The 16,578-nt window shown below is 35.0% G+C and overlaps 2 protein-coding genes across 2 annotated transcripts in view; one reads left to right on the top strand and one right to left on the bottom strand.

Annotated features, from left to right (window-relative positions):
* Cep85l (centrosomal protein 85 like) overlaps positions 1–16,578 on the top strand; it is a 107,828-nt gene that overhangs the window by 27,947 nt on the left and 63,303 nt on the right. The gene's annotated exons all lie outside the window — the stretch shown is intronic.
* Positions 1,651–11,029, bottom strand: Pln (phospholamban). The gene is made up of 2 exons (XM_013115727.3): positions 10,897–11,029; positions 1,651–2,950 (listed from the first exon to the last, which is right to left on the bottom strand). Exon 2 carries the CDS (start codon positions 2,834–2,836, stop codon positions 2,678–2,680), a length of 159 nt encoding a protein of 52 aa, XP_012971181.1. The 5' UTR covers positions 2,837–2,950; positions 10,897–11,029; the 3' UTR covers positions 1,651–2,677.

Below are 16,578 nucleotides of genomic sequence, written 5' to 3'. Positions count from 1 at the left end.
ACGATGATGACAGTATACAATGTCATGTTTATATAATTTAACATGTAGGTTCAAGATATTACAATGGCTATTAGCATAAAACCGAACCTTTTTATGTGATTCACCATATTGCAATTTTTTCAAAAGACTTAAAAACAAGGCTAAACAATATCTGGCAGAAAAATCATTATTTTATGGAGGTACCCCCTCTCTTATTTGTTTTAGAAAATTTTGATTTTTACTTTATTTGGGAAAAGTACCCCCTCAGACCTTTACAACACAAAACTCTTTATAATTAGAAAATTTTCTAGCCACTAGCATATAATTGTATAGCAATTTCACTAAAGCCAAATATTCATTTGAATATAGGTGATTCTGATTATATTTTACAGATAAACTTATGTTTAAAAATTAGTTTGTTTTTAGTATCCTGCAAATTAAGATAATTTACTTCATTGTTCTTCAAAGTTTTATTCTTTCTTTACAACTTACTCTGTGTATCATGATTAATCATGATTAAACAGAATAAGCTTGCATTTATAGAATGGACTTTTTGTTCCTCACTTTAATGAACTACAGTATTCTGGAATCCTCACAGGATCAGATTGTAACTCTATTAAAGACAGAATGAAAACGACAAGAACGTGTTGTACGGAACTGTAAGTTGATGGCATTAACCTTGACGTTGATGTGGTAGTGAGCAATATCATGAAAGACATGGGACTTTTTCAGTGGCACTTTCACTTTTCCTATCAGTACAGCCAGCTACAGAACGTGTGTATTTTTGTGTAGGTAATTACTCAGATCTTTTATTAGTGGTTCTCAACCTGTGGGTTGCAACCGCCTACAAACACTTTTATCTCCAAAATATTTACATTATGATTAATAACAGTAGCAGAACCACAGTTATGAAGTAGCAGTGAAAATAACTGTAGGGTTGGGGGTCATCACAGCACGAGTAATTGTATTAAAGAGTTGCAGCATTAGGAAGGTTGAGAATCACTGCTTTAGATGATTATGTCATCCATACTTTATATTTATTTTCTGTCTGTGGGAATCTCAAACCCTCACTGGAGAGAACCCTGTTAACATGCACTCCTTTTGACTGCTCTTTATAACTTCTGACCCAAATATCTCCTTTCTACGAGTGATTCAGACAGTGTGAATGAGCATCTTGGTTAAGGACACTCATGTTAGAAACAAAAGTGAATATTGATGCTTTATATCCTTGTAATCTTTGTTTAAAGTGTGTCTAATTACAATTTCTCTTCCTTAGTAATTGTTGCATTGGTAACATATCTTGCACTGGACTTAAAATTAGGGGATTACAAAGTAGAGGTCTAATATATATATATTTGTTTTTTTGAGACAGGGTTTCTCTGTATTGTTTTGGAGGCTGCCCTGGAACTCACTCTGTAGACCAGGCTGACTTGAACTCACAGAGATCCGCCTGCCTCTGCTTCCCGAGTGCTGGGGTTAAAGACATGCGCCACCAATGTCCGGCCTGTTTTATATTTTATCCAAAGTAATTTAAGTTACTAATTTTTTTGGTGAATATATTTTCCAACATAATTTTTTGTTCTATTTTATTAGTTAATAGAAGATATTTAAAAATTTAGGAAGATTTAAAACATATTCAACAAGAATTATAAAGTAATATTGCTAGTTCTATTAAATTTAGTAAGGCAAATGTTTATTCTCTGGGCAATAGAGGAAGACAGAATATTTCAGAATAAAGCTTTACACTTAAGTAAAATGAAAGAATTAGTATTTGGAGAGAGAGAGAGTTCAGAATTTAAAATTGTACAATGTTCGAAATACCGTTTCCTGTTTTTGAAAATCTGATTGGAATAGGAGAAACCCTATAAAACCAAGGATATCCATGTCAATGTCCTTCTATTAGTAATTGTCACAGCCACACAGTAAGATATTCTTGCTTGTTGATCACCAAACCCTAGAGAGAGCAGATTTGTGGTTAACTTAAATGTACTTGAATTCCTTTATCCTTGAGAAAAATTAGTGATAAGGAATTTTATTTATATGAGAATCTGATCTTTTCCCTATTTGATTCTCATAAACTTAAAAAAATTAGTGTATAAATGATATGATCTGTATTTCAAGGTATTTATTCTGACAGGATAACTACCAAGACTTCTGTGTAATAATATGGTAATACTACTACTACAACTACTACTACTATTACTACTACTACTACTACTACTACTAGTCACACACGTGAGGATCCAGTGAGCTATTTTGAATAAGAACACTTCATTTAAATGATCTTTTTTCTATTTTGTGGAGATTTGAAGAATGCTTAGTTCCTGTAAAAAAAAATAACTGGACCTATAAAGTGAGTTTCTTATCAGTACAGCTAGTGCTGGGTGTAGAAAGTGAACTTTTTTGTAGTGCTTTTTCAAAATTAAAACTCATACTTCATTCTCAGAAATAATTAGGAAAGATATTTATGGACCATTTTGAGGAAATTGGCGGCTACATTATGCATACTTAGTCATTGTAAAGTTTGTTTACAAGATCCAGTAGATGAATACATTGGCTAACAATTTGCTTCCCTCTTAATCTTGACCTTCAGAAAGACATTCAGGCAGGGAGTAGGCTGTATTGTTTGCCCTCTTGAGGGAGTGCTGGCTTGAAGCTGAGCTGGCATGTTACAGATCTGGAGGTGGGTGGCAGCACTTCATAGAAGCATCACGATGATGCAGATCAGCAGGAGACATATCAAGATGAGACAGAAGTTGATAAATAGATTCTGGAGATTTTGACGTGCTTGCTGAGGCATTTCAATAGTTGAGGCTCTCCTGATAGCAGAGCGAGTGAGGTATTGGACCTTTTCCATGATGCAATAGAGCAGGAAGGCAATAGCAGGAAACCTGAAGTTTTTGAGTAGTCAAGAGAAGGATAAAAAGCTGGTTGTAGGCAGGCAAATGTGAGCTGTCTTCTGTTAGGAGGCCTGGAATGTAAGAATAGTAAATGGAATTAGGTTAATACCTATACCCATTCTCTAGATAGATATGCACATTGTGTTCCCCATCTCTGTGTCTTATAACATCAACTGTCTCTGGGCTCCAGGATCTCTCTGTTTCTATATCTCATATGTTACTTCACAGTCTCATTTGTCTTGTTTGAGCTGTAGGAACTGTAGTTTTTGGCTACTTGGTTTATGGAATGCTATGATTTCTTTAAATCTCTCTGTAAACACAATTGAGATGCATATAGTAAATTGTATTCTGGATTTTAATTTTAGTTCAAAATAAAATAGTTCACTGAGAAGTTAAATATGAAATAAAAATAGAGTCCAGCTGTTTGCCATTCTCCTTTATGATTTACACCTTTGATGTCCTCCTCCTGACTTCTCCCTTGTCTGGTCCCTTGTAGAAGGCTATGTTAAATGCTTTAACATGATGTTAATGAGTACTAAAGACTGCTAAGCTTGGAAGACACAGTAATAATTATTGTACTAAACTACCATGGACAGTTCCAATTTTCAGTTATTCTTGCTTACCTGTAGTGGCCTTCTTTCAAAGTTCCTAAGCCATTGCTGCATAGGGTCTAAAACACTGATAATTAATAAACACAACAAAATAAAGCTTATTAATAGGAAATTAGATACGAGTTTAAAATAAACTAAGTGAGCTGTCTTCAGCACATTTACTATATAATCAGTCTGGCCTCAAACTGGAGGCCACTTTTCTGCCTTTGCATACTAAGTAAAGGGATTACTGGCCTGTACTACTATGCTGGACTAATGTTTGTCTCTTTTGTCAGAACATTTTTGTGCCAGTTGTAAAACAGGAAGAATAAAAAGAAACAAAATTTGCAGTAATTTACTGTCTAGAGACCACTGTGTCTAATTTGTTGATGCATCACTGTCAGCAGGATATTATCACAGACTAGCTGGCAGTTGGATTTCCTCCCTTGGCTCTGTGCATATTTGGGAACTTACCTCAGGCTGTTGGCCCCACCCCTGAGACAAGTGCTGAGGAGAGGAGTAAGGAGACTGGGAAAGGGGAAGATTTGACTAAGCAGAACCAGTCAGAGCTTGGTGTTTATTTTATAAAGAAACTATGTGCTGTATGCCAGTCAGATGCCGTAGTTCTCAGCTTCAGCGTGGCTCTATTATGGTTTGTATTATAGTAGTGAATTGGATTTCATTTGGTGTGTGTTCTGTCCTTCATGTGTGTGCCCATGATAAAGAGCCACACAGGGTCAATTTATACAAAAGTCTGTTCTCAAGAGTAGTAATAGCTTGTGTGTGTCTAGCATGTGTTCTCTATTGTCTGTTTGAATTCTCCAGATACAATGCTGTAGGAATAAAGTAAATTTTTAAATAAAATGTATCCTTCAATTAGTACATGCTTCTGTTAGTTTATTATAGGTCTAGGGAACTTATAGTGTTGGAGCATTTATATATTTAATATTGACAAGTCATTTTATAGGAAGATATATAATGAAGTATAGTTTTGAGAGAAATAAGAATTAGTATTGGCAATCCCTATTGAGTCTATGTATATTTTTTTGTAATGGTTCAGTGGTTATTAAAAGATATGGTTCATACTTGTAATTCAGGTTCATACCTGATAAGACCTTTCGAGTCAGTAAGTAGAAATCATCAACTTTGCCAAGTTTTAATAGTATTTTTTGTCACTAGGTCAGGATATATATCCGACTATGCTATAATTTCAGTATATATATGTTAGTGTCCCCAACTTGAGCTTCTATTATATAAGTGAAGGGAGCATGTATGTTCATTCTGTATCTCTGTGCATAAAGTTAGCATGATTTAATTAAATCTATAAAGTTAGATAAGTTTCTTATGACTAAAATTTTTAGAAAATAGTTAAAAATGCAGTATTGTAATTAACCATTTTAACCAATTTGATTAATAGGATTTGATATTAAACTCATCAGCGCTAGTATTTTTCTTAAATCTCTTCTATTCATAGATGAAGAAAATATAGCTTAGAGGAGTTGTTTCCTAAGTTAATGTTTTCTTGTTTAACTCAACATTAAACTGAATTAAGCTTTATAAAAGTGAGTATTTGGTGTTTGTGAGATACAAAGAGATATGCTGTCAACTACTAAAAATATACTTTTGAAGCTGGAGAGATGGCTCGGTGATTAAGAGCACTAATTGCCCTTCCACAGGATGTGTGGGCTCGCTCCTCATCACTCAGGTTAGACGCTCTTCCAAGCTCCAGGGAATGAAACATCCTGTCAGACTTTCACACAGACACACACGCATATATAAATAAAAAATAAATCTGCAATAAAATAAAAATGATTGATACACTTACAGCATCATCTCACAACACTTTTTATTGAAGGTTTTGTTCAATTGATGAGAAAATTGGATATAAAAGACAAATAGTGACCAGACCAAGCACTAACAAGCTTAGAAACTTGTCATAATTATAAAGTGATTTGTAGCAAGTTTGTAATCTTGGCTAAAACTGAAAGCATATCTGCTTTATAAGAAGAAATGTGCACGGTATGCATGTATGCTTTTTGCTCAGGTTATTTTACAGTGCTATAGTTGGTATTTTGCTAGACTTCTAAATCTGTTGGATAATGACTTAGCTACATTCCTCCATGGGGGCTTCCTTTCATCTGTTGAGATTTGGAAAGCTGAGAGTTAAGAACAGTGCAGACCTAATTTTAGATTTATGTATCTCGCTACAGATGTCACAGTTTGTAACATGGGGGTCAGGTGGTCTTGTCTGTTCTGCACCGATCACTTCTTTTCCGTTCTTTATAATAATACTTTAATACACTAATATTTGATGAACAATATAACTCATCTCTTTTAGGATCTTAGAAATAGATTAGTTGGGATGTAAAATTAGCCTCCCACATCCTTTTTTAAAAGGCTGGCCATATATGTTTATTGGATGTTTGATAGGGACAAGGAGACTATTCACTTACAGACTAATTTAAAATTTAATCATCGTGATTGTAGTACTGGAGTACTGAAAATGAGAAAGATGTATGCTTGGTTGTGGGAAATGCCAGATCATGTCTCTGAGTTGTATGGAAGAGGCAGAAGAGTAACCGGTGTTGTGTTGTGTGTATGTGGGATCTGTTAGAGTAACCGGTGTTGTGTTGTGTGTATGTGGGATCTGTTCTAATCTTTGCAAGGACTGAATGCTATCACCAGTTCTTTACTTTTCTTAGTGGGAGCTTGGATGGAACTTAGAAATTAAGTTGGAAAGAGGAACACTGCAGGCAGCTGCAATCCTTCAAGTGTCATACTACCAGGTGTGGTAGTGTCTGCTTTAATCCTAGAACCTGAGACGGAGAGGGAGAGGTAGGTGGGAGCTCTGGGAGTTTGAGGCTTTGCAGTGAATCCTACTTTAATAACATGTTAGGTATATTCTTTGAAAAACAAACCCAAGAGATTTGGAAAACATTTGGTGGCCTGTCTTATTATGACTTACAGGTAATTGACACATTAGCACCTTTGTATATGATGAATAGGAATCCCCACTCTAAACACTTTCATTGCCTTGAAGAACGTTCTGAATTTTAGGGTTTGGGGTATTGCTTCTGCCAAAGCCTCATTCTTGAGACTCCTCACGTTTAGTTTTACTGTAGGCTTTTGCTGCCCCCTTGTTTTTGTCTACTTGTTTATAGTGCTTTTAAGAAACCTGGATACATTTTGCTTGAAAATTCAAATATCGAATACCTAGGACCACAGTCTGACAGACACATTTAGTATTTTTTCTATTTGATTAACTTAGATGATTGGAATTCTCTATTAAGTTTGAGTGAACAGGATTTGTCTTCATTTATTTCGCTAGGCAGTGGTGGCGCACATCTTTAATCCCAGAACTCGGAGGCAGAGGCAGGTGGACTTCAGTGAGTTTGAGACCAGCTGGGACTACGGAGTGATCTAGAACAGTTAAAGCTACAGAGAAACCCTGTCTTGCAAAACCAAAAAAAAAAAAAAGTAGTTGGAAGTTTTTATCTTTTGTATTATCCCTTCAGCTATTTATTACCATAACTTTAAATAAGACAGAAATTGGTTTGTTTCTTGTTGTTTTAACTTGCTAAACTACAAATTACAGGTTTATCATTAGATTTATAATCAACCTGTTAGTTTGTGCAAGGTCACTGTGATAAAAGTTTAAGATGGCCAAACTGCAAACTGGCAAGTACTGTTTGAAGTTCCTTTGTGGCAACAGCACCCCTTTCCCAGCTGCTTCTACCTGGTTGTGACAAAAACTGGTCATAATAAAATGTCTTTGATTTCTAAATTGGCCCAATAAAGAAATACTCTGTTTAAATTTCCATCTTGATGAGGAGTCATTGAACAACAGGATGGATGGGATCAGGATGGGGATCTTCCCATTGAAATTGGCATATGGCTATGGCTCTTTTGTCTGTAGATTTATTTTCATTAATGTTAAAATGCATGTATTTGTTTGTATTAACATAGTTTTGGTTTTGGACTGTATAGTCCATGCTGGTCTTACTGTGTCATACTGGTTAGTTTTGAATTCTACAGTCCTGCTTCATCTGGGATTTACAAGTGTGTGCCACCATAAAAGTGTTTTTTAAGCTTATGTTGAGGCTTCAGAAAGAGAATGTAGGGAGAGAGTGTTAGGGAAGTACTAAGAAAAACTGAATAACACTTGGCAAATATACAACCCCCCTACACATCCAACTCACCCCACTCACCTAACTCAGCTCTTTTTGAAAACCCTGGAGAAGTACACTCTAGACAGCACTAGAGGGCCTCAGTTGACTGCCGGAGGGGAGGGAGGAGCATATACTCAGGCTATATTTTCCCATGTTTATTTGGTAATGCATGCTTCAGACTTGTGGCAGGTAAGGATACCGATGCACTGTTTTTGGAAATGTCTGAAGAGACTACGTCTTATCTGTTCATGCTGCTATAACTTAGAAGGATTTTGTCCTTGATTCCCAATTAATTTTTGATTTTGTTAGTGTGTGAATTCACACAGTAGATAAAAATTATTTTCTTAATGAAGATAACAAAGCCAGATTCTTTTGTTCAGGAACCTTGAAAACAATGACCTTGAGTAGTTAAAATGGTAGAGTGAGTGGGTAAGAAAGGAAATTGATTGAATATGAGAGTGGAATAAAATATCGAAGTTTTGTGCAGCTTTAGGGAAAAGTTAATCTGATTTTTAGGTAACAAACCTAAATGGGTTGGAGGCATATTTTTATCAATGAAGCAAGCTATAAGTAACTGAAGATTTTAATTTGATTGACTGTGGTATGTTAATATCTGTGATTACTTTGGACATTTCTGATTAGAACTTACTGCTTGGTATCAATGATTATTTTATGCCTGGCTTTGAAAATGATATCTAAAATAACATACAGAGTAGTAAAGATACAACACTTGATGGATCTTAAAACGAAATGGAGCACATTTTTAAGTTAATGGAAGTTGCATCCTCTGCATTAGTCTTTATAAAAAAGTACCATTTCCAGGACACTTTCTTTACTGTTCTCTGTCAGTGTGATGCCTTGTTTTAACCATGCTAATAAGTGACTAGGATGAGATGCACACATGGCCTTGCTTGCTAATGTTCTTCTATTTGCACGTCGTTCTGTGAAGCTGATCAGCTCACCCTTTTTGAATCTGTTTTCTAAATTGTGATGTAGAGATGCAGGACCAAACACATAAAGAATTAAGATCAGGGAGAGTCTTTGTGTAAAAGTGCACTTAGGAAATTGTTTGTCAGAATAAGGAAGTTTGCTATTTGCGTTATAGAGGTGTGATCTATACTTATTTATTTTTAATATACAATTTAAATTATATAATCCCTGTAATTTATAATTCAATAATTTTATATATTAAGATTTTAATTACTTGAACAATTTAATGAAAATAATAAGTCTTAATTTGGTGAGATTAAGAAACAACATTTGAAACATTACATTTGTATGTTGACCCAGATGTAATGATTTCCCTTTATGTCTATCAAAATATATTTATAAAATTATTTTGATTTTCTTTAGAAAATGACATTGATGCAACTCCTCTTGGAAAAGCAAATGATCTCATTCTTTTTTCCATGATAAAAGTTTTTATTTCATAATTTGTCTTTTACATTTCTTCTATTTGAAGAAATTTATCTGACTTTTTAGTGCTTGGTTTTAAAGAATAAAACATTACTTCAATGTCACTGTAAAGCTATGGAGAAATGCAATTCAAACATATCTAGTTATATATATATATGTGTGTATATATATATAATTTTAATCACAGCCCCTAATTATGACTCCCTCTTAACCTGTTAAAGATACTTTAATGACAGAATTTGTATTTTTTTCTAGAAGTTGTCTACTTTTTGGAACAAAATGTGATGTAGGAAAATTCTGGTGGAAAGAAACTTATTATCTACCCTCTCTCTCCATTGAAAAAATATTTTAGCACACATCATTGAAGTTTGAGAATATTATTTTATAGGCTTTAAAGAAAAAATTTAGGGGCAGGGAGATGGTTCAGTGGGTAAAGGCCAGGAAGGCATTTGCTGCCAAGCCTTATGACAACAAGTTCAATTTCTGAAATCTATATGGTGGAAGGGGAAAACCGAGTCCTACAAATTATCCTTTGACCTTCACAAACAGGCCATGGTGCTCTTTCCCCCATATATCTCTTACACACACACACACACACACACACACACACACACACACACACACACACAGCGAGTGCGCAAGCGCTGATAAATAAAAATGTAAAAAAAAACCACAAAAAAACGCATATCAAAACTTGGCACCAAGTGTCATTTGTGTACCATCAAAAGACAAGTGTTTTTATGAATGCTAAAGTATTAAGAGGCAGGTTAAGGCTCCTGAGTATTAGAGACACGTACTGGAAATGTTTTTGCATGTTAAGAATGCTGCCTAGGAGACTTCAAAGTTTTGTTTGTCATAAGCGACAGTTACTATTAGAGGAATTGAGAAAGTTTTATTTTAGCGTATGCGTATGTTATAAATAAAAAGTGATATAATTTTCTATGTGGTCTAATAGATTTAAGGGTGCGAAAACATTTTATTAAGCTGAGGTTTGTAACAATAGTAAAATTTTTTATGGCATCTCCATTCCTGGGCATTTTGTTTTTTCTTGTGTTCTTATAAATTTATAACAGGAAATTTAAGAACATTGGAGAATAAAAACTTGACAAAAGTATATTCTGTTGTTAGATGAATATACATTTATAATTTTTTTCCTATTTAGGAATATTTGTATACCAAGACGACCTCCCCCTTAAAGGTTTGAATTATTTTTCTGTCACTTAAAAAAAAACTAGCTAAAATCTCTAACTTGTTTATAGTATCAAACTTAAAACAACCCTTTCTGTTTATGAAAATGGAAGTTCTAGAAATGTTTAGAATTGACTGGACTCTAGAGAGTAAAATTTCTTAAATATTTAAAAAGGAGCTCTGTTATCTATTCTTAAAATCTCTTATGTCACATTAAGAACCATAATGAAAGCATCAGAGTAAGTATGCTAGCAGGGTGTGTGTCCCACAGCAGTCAGTGCCCCTGTCCTGCACGGTCTCAGCAGAGTAACACACAACAAATGAAGCCATTTCTTTTACACGAATATTAATTTACCTCCACTACCATATATGCTATTATAATTGAGAGGGTTTTAAATTGGAAGAAGTTCATGTTTGGAAAACCAAAACAGTAGCCAAAATTTAAAGATGTATAAAACCTCTTTTAAAGTTGCCTAACTTTTACTCTCAGTAAATGGGCAAGCATTTTTCTAGAAATTAAGCATTTTGTCATTCATAAAAGATTCTTTTATTCTCTGCCTTTGAATTGGAATTTGGAAGATAAGGATTCTTTTAAAAGTTTAGTTTGAATTACAGAAAGCAAGGGTTTCCCAAAACAGTGATATCATGTCTTACCTTGGCTTCTGTGATCATCACAGCTCAGAATATGAAGTTGTATGAAGTCTCAGAGGAGTTTAGCTGGGAAGTTTTCTCTTCCCAAGGTTATGGGAACAGTTGCAGTAGGTGGAGGAGAAAAAGTGTTCTAGGGAGGTCTTGTGATGTCACGTCGGAATTCTAATGCTGTGATTGGTTAGTTAGCTATGTTCTTATCACAGCCTAGTCTTAGAATTTATCTTACTTTAGCTTTGGAAAGCCATTAACACTTTATGCTTTACATTTAGTTTTTAATTTTAAAATGTGTGTAGCAGATAACTGAGAAGAAAATAAGCAAGCTTGAAGATACAGTTTTATAGTAGATAAAGAGTTATACATCTTCAGACTTGGAGATAATTATATACTACTGGTGGTGTAGAAGAACTAAAATGATCCTTGTGATGGAATGCAGGTAGCTAGTGTGAGAGGGATGGTGTGGGCTTAACAGGAGCAGTGTCCATGGAGCTGCCTGCGGTCTTCAGGGCTACAGCTTTGGGTGCAGCAAGCATCCTTAGGCAGTGTTTGATGCCTTTTCCTGTTCCTTTTTATATTTGTGCTTCATATCTGTCTAGGTATAGGGGAGAGAATGTGTATGAGGAAACTAGATTAATAATTGCTTTGGGTTTTGAAAAACAATTTTTCTTATAGTTGAGGAGGGGTATTTAATTTGTTGTATTTTCTTCAGTTGGGACCTTAACATTGTTTTCTTGAGTGATTCCACATTCCAATAGCTATGCATTGTATCCAGAAATATAGTAAGATATAAATTTAAGTCCTTAAGATTGTTTGTATAGCTACATTATATTACCACAAAAACCAAATAGACTTTTAGTAAGCTGGTATAATACCAACGATAGCTTTTTGGAAAAGAATGGCTGTAGGTTCCTGTCAGTTGTATGGCAATGAGGCATTGTTGACCAGGTTTTCAAGTGTTGAAATTTAAGTGCTGGAGCGTTTCTGAAAGTTTTTGCACTAACCTAACATTTTTTTTTTTGTCTGAAATGTAAGAAAAACTTTAGAAAGTAGAATGACACTTGTAGTTCTGTGCTGTTTTTAGGTAGAACTGAGTCCTTCTGCAGAGCCGAGCATTGCTGTCTTGCTCTCTCTTCAGATACTTTATTGCTTTTACATTACATGATGTAAATCAGCGCACATGCAAATCCTGATTTTTAGATTGAATGTTTAGTTTTGGAGACTCTCTTTGTAACTTTTAGAGTGCTTATAGCAGAATAAACTCAGCCTCCCCTTTCCTGTGGGTAACAAAAATGTGTGACTGTAGCTGCTCGTGTGTCCTTAAATGGATATGATCTTGGCTTCTTGCAAAGTGAGATGAAATCCTCCTCTTGATCAGATCTCTTGTTACTTAAAAGGTTAGCGAAAACCAACTGAAAAACATTTAATCAAAGTTCTTCTATAAATATTATTTAGGCAAGTATTTACCACTTAGGAGTAAAGTGCAGACTCCTAAGTTATTGCAAGAATTCCCTATCAGTGTGTGTAGTGCACATAGTCAGTGTTTGACACTTTCCTTGATGCTTTATAACTGTTTTCTTTCTGTCTTTACTTGACAAACTACCATGTTACCAATTGTAGATACCGCTAGTAATGTGAAACATTAGACAACTCTGTGGTTTCTAGTAACTTATCAAAGGTAACAGCTGGAAAGAGCAGATGAGTACTGCCATGAGGTGCGTTAAATTACAGTTCCTGGTGAAATTGGCATATTCTAGGGCAAAGCCATAATTTGGATTTAGCCTTCAAACCATAGCATATATCAGCAAATACGTTCTTAAGGTAGTTATAAGTGAATTATTCAAGACCGTGACTATTTTTACAAAGTCTTCTTTGTCAGCTACACACATTTGAGAATTAAGTTTAGGGAAAAAAGAATTGATAATACTTGGTTGGAAAAAGTAAGGAACTGCTACAGACTAAATATGTCCTAATTATTTTACATGCTTGCAAGTTTATTTAAAAAAAAAAAAAACAACACAAGCACAAACCTTGGGAAGGCACTCTGGGGTTCTGACAATTGAAAACCGGAATCCAGTTCCATTCTGTAGGTGTGTATGAGGGTGAGGACCTTTCAGGTTTGCCCTTCTGGGAAGTTAGCTGTGCCACTAAATTCCATGGTGATAATTCCGATGGAATTTTAGCAATTATTTATGTTTCAACAAGATTCATAAATAGATTGTTTAGTAGAAACATTGGTCAGTTATCGAGTGTTGCTCAAAAAATTGCTGTACTTGAATCTGGAAAATCCTTTAGAAGTATTTGCCAGGCTTCTGTAGGAATCACATTGTCATTGGAATCCACTTTGGGCACACGACTTTAAGAAATGTGTGGAATGATATTGTGGCTGAGGGTTTAGCAACAAGAAGTGTACACAGTGATTATCAGAGATTCTGTGACAAGGTATCCATTTCATGTTAGTACTCAAGAATGGAGTGCTAATGTATGGCCATGAATAGATGTAGCACAGGTCCTTGAACATGTTACAGAAAAACAGTTATTTTTACTAAGCTGTAAATGAAATTTTTCATTTATTCGTTTTCTTTTTCTACAGAGCAGATTTATTAAGAAAATGTGAAAAAAAACCCTCTTGAGAGTGGGAGGGGCCAAGAAGGAAAGCCCTGTTTGTTCATTTTGAATTGTAGATTACAAGCTACTGAAATGCTAGCTGTGCATTTGACTCTTGCTATGGAAATTTCACATAATTTCATAAGGTTGAGTACTCTGTGGATTCTATATTCATGGATGCAGCCAGCAGCAGATAGAAAGTAATTCAAGAAACTTGCATTTGGAATGCACACAGACTCATCACTCTTTCATTATTACATAAATAATAATATACAATTTTTATTACATTTCACAGAGGTGATTTACAGTATACTAGAGAATGTGTGTATGTTGTGTGCAAATAGTGTGCCATCTTTATAAGGGACTTAAGCATTTACAGACTTCGATATTCAAATTAGGATCTGGTACGAAGGGAAACTTATTATGACAGTTTGAGACTTTTTGAAATAATGTATTTATCACTGTTTTGAAATTGCCATAATTAGACCTGCTTATACATATTCCTTAATGTACCAGGCTTGGTGATGCATGTATGCCTGCATCCTAGAACTTGGAAGGATGAAGAGTTCCTAGGTCATCATCAGTTACATAGCAAGCTCAAGGCCAGCCTAGACCATGTGTAACCCTGTCATAAAAATCCAAAAATAATTAAAAAAATGTAATGCACTGACAAATAGCTATATTACTGTACCACAGATTGTTTTTAAAGAACAATAATTTGATTGTAATTTGTTTCTTTTCTAATCCCATGCATTCTACCTTTTAAATGAAAAGTTTTCAGTTTATAGAGTTATGACAGAGATGGTATATATGTTTTATATCCAGTTTCTCATATTACAATTTTTAATTAGTATGTATGTTTTCTCAACAGTTGTGCAAATGCTAACATGTAATTTTAGTAATGTTGTTACTTAAATTTTCTTAATCTCTCTCTCTAAAACTACATTTAGTAATCATGTCTCTTTTCTTCTCACTTGGTTTTTATCAATTTCCCCAAACTTGCTTTTAAATGATCCTGGCAGTTCTGAAGAATAGTGTTTATTTTATAGCATCTCCTTAAATCTTGATTGCCTGATGTTTCTCTAGTGCTTAGGCTAGCTAATACCTTTTTGGTATTAAGGTCAAAGGGGCAATATGCCTCTTCATTATATTCTTTATCAAGGGTCCTTTTCACTGACATTGATCACTGTTGTTAATCTCGATCCCCTAGAAGAAGTGTAGTGCTTTCCAGGTTTTCCACCCTTATAAAGTTATTCTTTTTCCTCTTTTTGAACTGTTCTTTGGAAGTATAAGAGAACAGGCTTCTTTTCTTCCCTCATCCATAGATTCATGAGTGAGGCTGCTAAGACAAAGGGCAACGTAACAAGACAAAGGCACACACATTTAAGTATTGCTTGTCATGGAGTCTTTATAAGAAAATAGCCCAAAGAAACAGATAAGCTTGCATTTTTTTATGTTAGGTTCAGTAGAGAAGTAGGTAGTAATGGAGAAATATGATTAGATAACAGGGTGTGATCTTGCAATAAAGGAATGGGAATTTAGCAAGTCATGTCTGCTCAGATTCTTCTCTGGGTCTCTTGATCCTGTAGGTATGTACTGCCATGCCAGGCACATTGTGTAATTTCTCCAGGCAGATCTATTTATGGTAATATGAAAGTAGTGATAAATACAATATTTCATGGCATCTGAGAGAGTGTAATAGTGGTCCCTTTCCCCTGGTCATAGGGGACCACCTCTCCAGTGAGGATCCTATCATCTGTTTTAGTGGGGCAAGGGTAGGAAGAGTCAGGGTGACTTCCCTAGGTTAGATGATTTGCTTCAGGGTTAAGGCAAAAGGAAGGTGATGGTGGTTTTCCTGCTGGTGCTTTCTCTCAGGTGCCAAGGTGCTCCATTGTGTTGTACTGCTGAAGTGTGGACTATCTCTGGAATTATTTAGAATTCTACGTATTTTATTTTTTTTGCATTCTGAGAACAGAGCATTAGGATTTAGCTTTACCAACAGGGTCTGTGGGACACAAAACTATATAATTCCTGTGATGGGGGAGCTTTTGTGGTTGGGACAGCCCTTTTGAGTTTTTTAGCAGACTGAAATCAGATATTGTAGCTTGGTCTTTCAGGCCCTATCTATCTGTTTTGTTTTGTCTGTTATCGCATTCCTCTGTGTCTTGTGCTCTGACTCTGCACAGCTTCCTGTGACCCTGTAGACAGGTTACTGTTCTATTTTAAGCCAGGGCACTTTTCACAGGAATGTCCCATCAGAGTGCTTCCTCAGTTTATCTCTCTGTGAAGCTTTCCCTGCCCTTTACTAAACCATTTGACATTCTGCTGCTCATTTCTGTCTGCTTTGTTAGTTTATCTGCCAGACAAACTGCAAGCTCTTTGACAACCAATTCAGTAACTCCTTCTATTTGCTGTTTTTTTCATTTTTCTTTACTCTTTTAAGCATTTAAGGTCTTTTTATGTATTCCAGACTAGACTCAAACTTACAATTCTCTTCCCTCAGCCCTCAAATTCTAGGTGTATATAGCTGTGCCGTACTACCTTCTATTTTTTTTTTTTTGCTTTGTTTGGTAAACACGGCATCTTTTTATTTTGTTGTGATTTTTTTAACCTTCTATTCTTTATAATACACTTTTCTGGTGGAGAACTGGCCTATGGTAATTCGTAAATACTGAATGAAGAGTTGAACACAATAGTGAGCTCTGGGAAAGATTGCCAGGTGATTTTGAGTTACCTGTAGAACTTTTAGGAACAATTCTTAAATCCTCTTTAAAGCTTATTTAGGGGGAAAGAATATAAATGATTAAGGCACCATTCATTAAGATAGATCATCACACAGAAATCTGTGTTTACATGACCTTAGCAGGTTTCTGAGCTTCCTAAAAGCAGAAGTATATGAAATACTAGATTGCCTTTTGTTTTGACCCTTCTCGGTTTAATCTTCACTGTCATATCATAGTTTACTTTCTCAATTTTACCTTCTCAGCTTCCACATGCTGAAAACGCCCATTGTATTCATTGTCACTTCAGGATTAAAACCTAAATTTTATAGAATACATATTTTCTCTTTTCTGATTAAACCAT

Source organism: Mesocricetus auratus, unplaced genomic scaffold, assembly GCF_017639785.1.
Source record: "Mesocricetus auratus isolate SY011 unplaced genomic scaffold, BCM_Maur_2.0 Super-Scaffold_100018, whole genome shotgun sequence".
NCBI lineage: Eukaryota > Metazoa > Chordata > Mammalia > Rodentia > Cricetidae > Mesocricetus > Mesocricetus auratus.
This window is presented reverse-complemented; position numbering and strand designations above follow the sequence as displayed.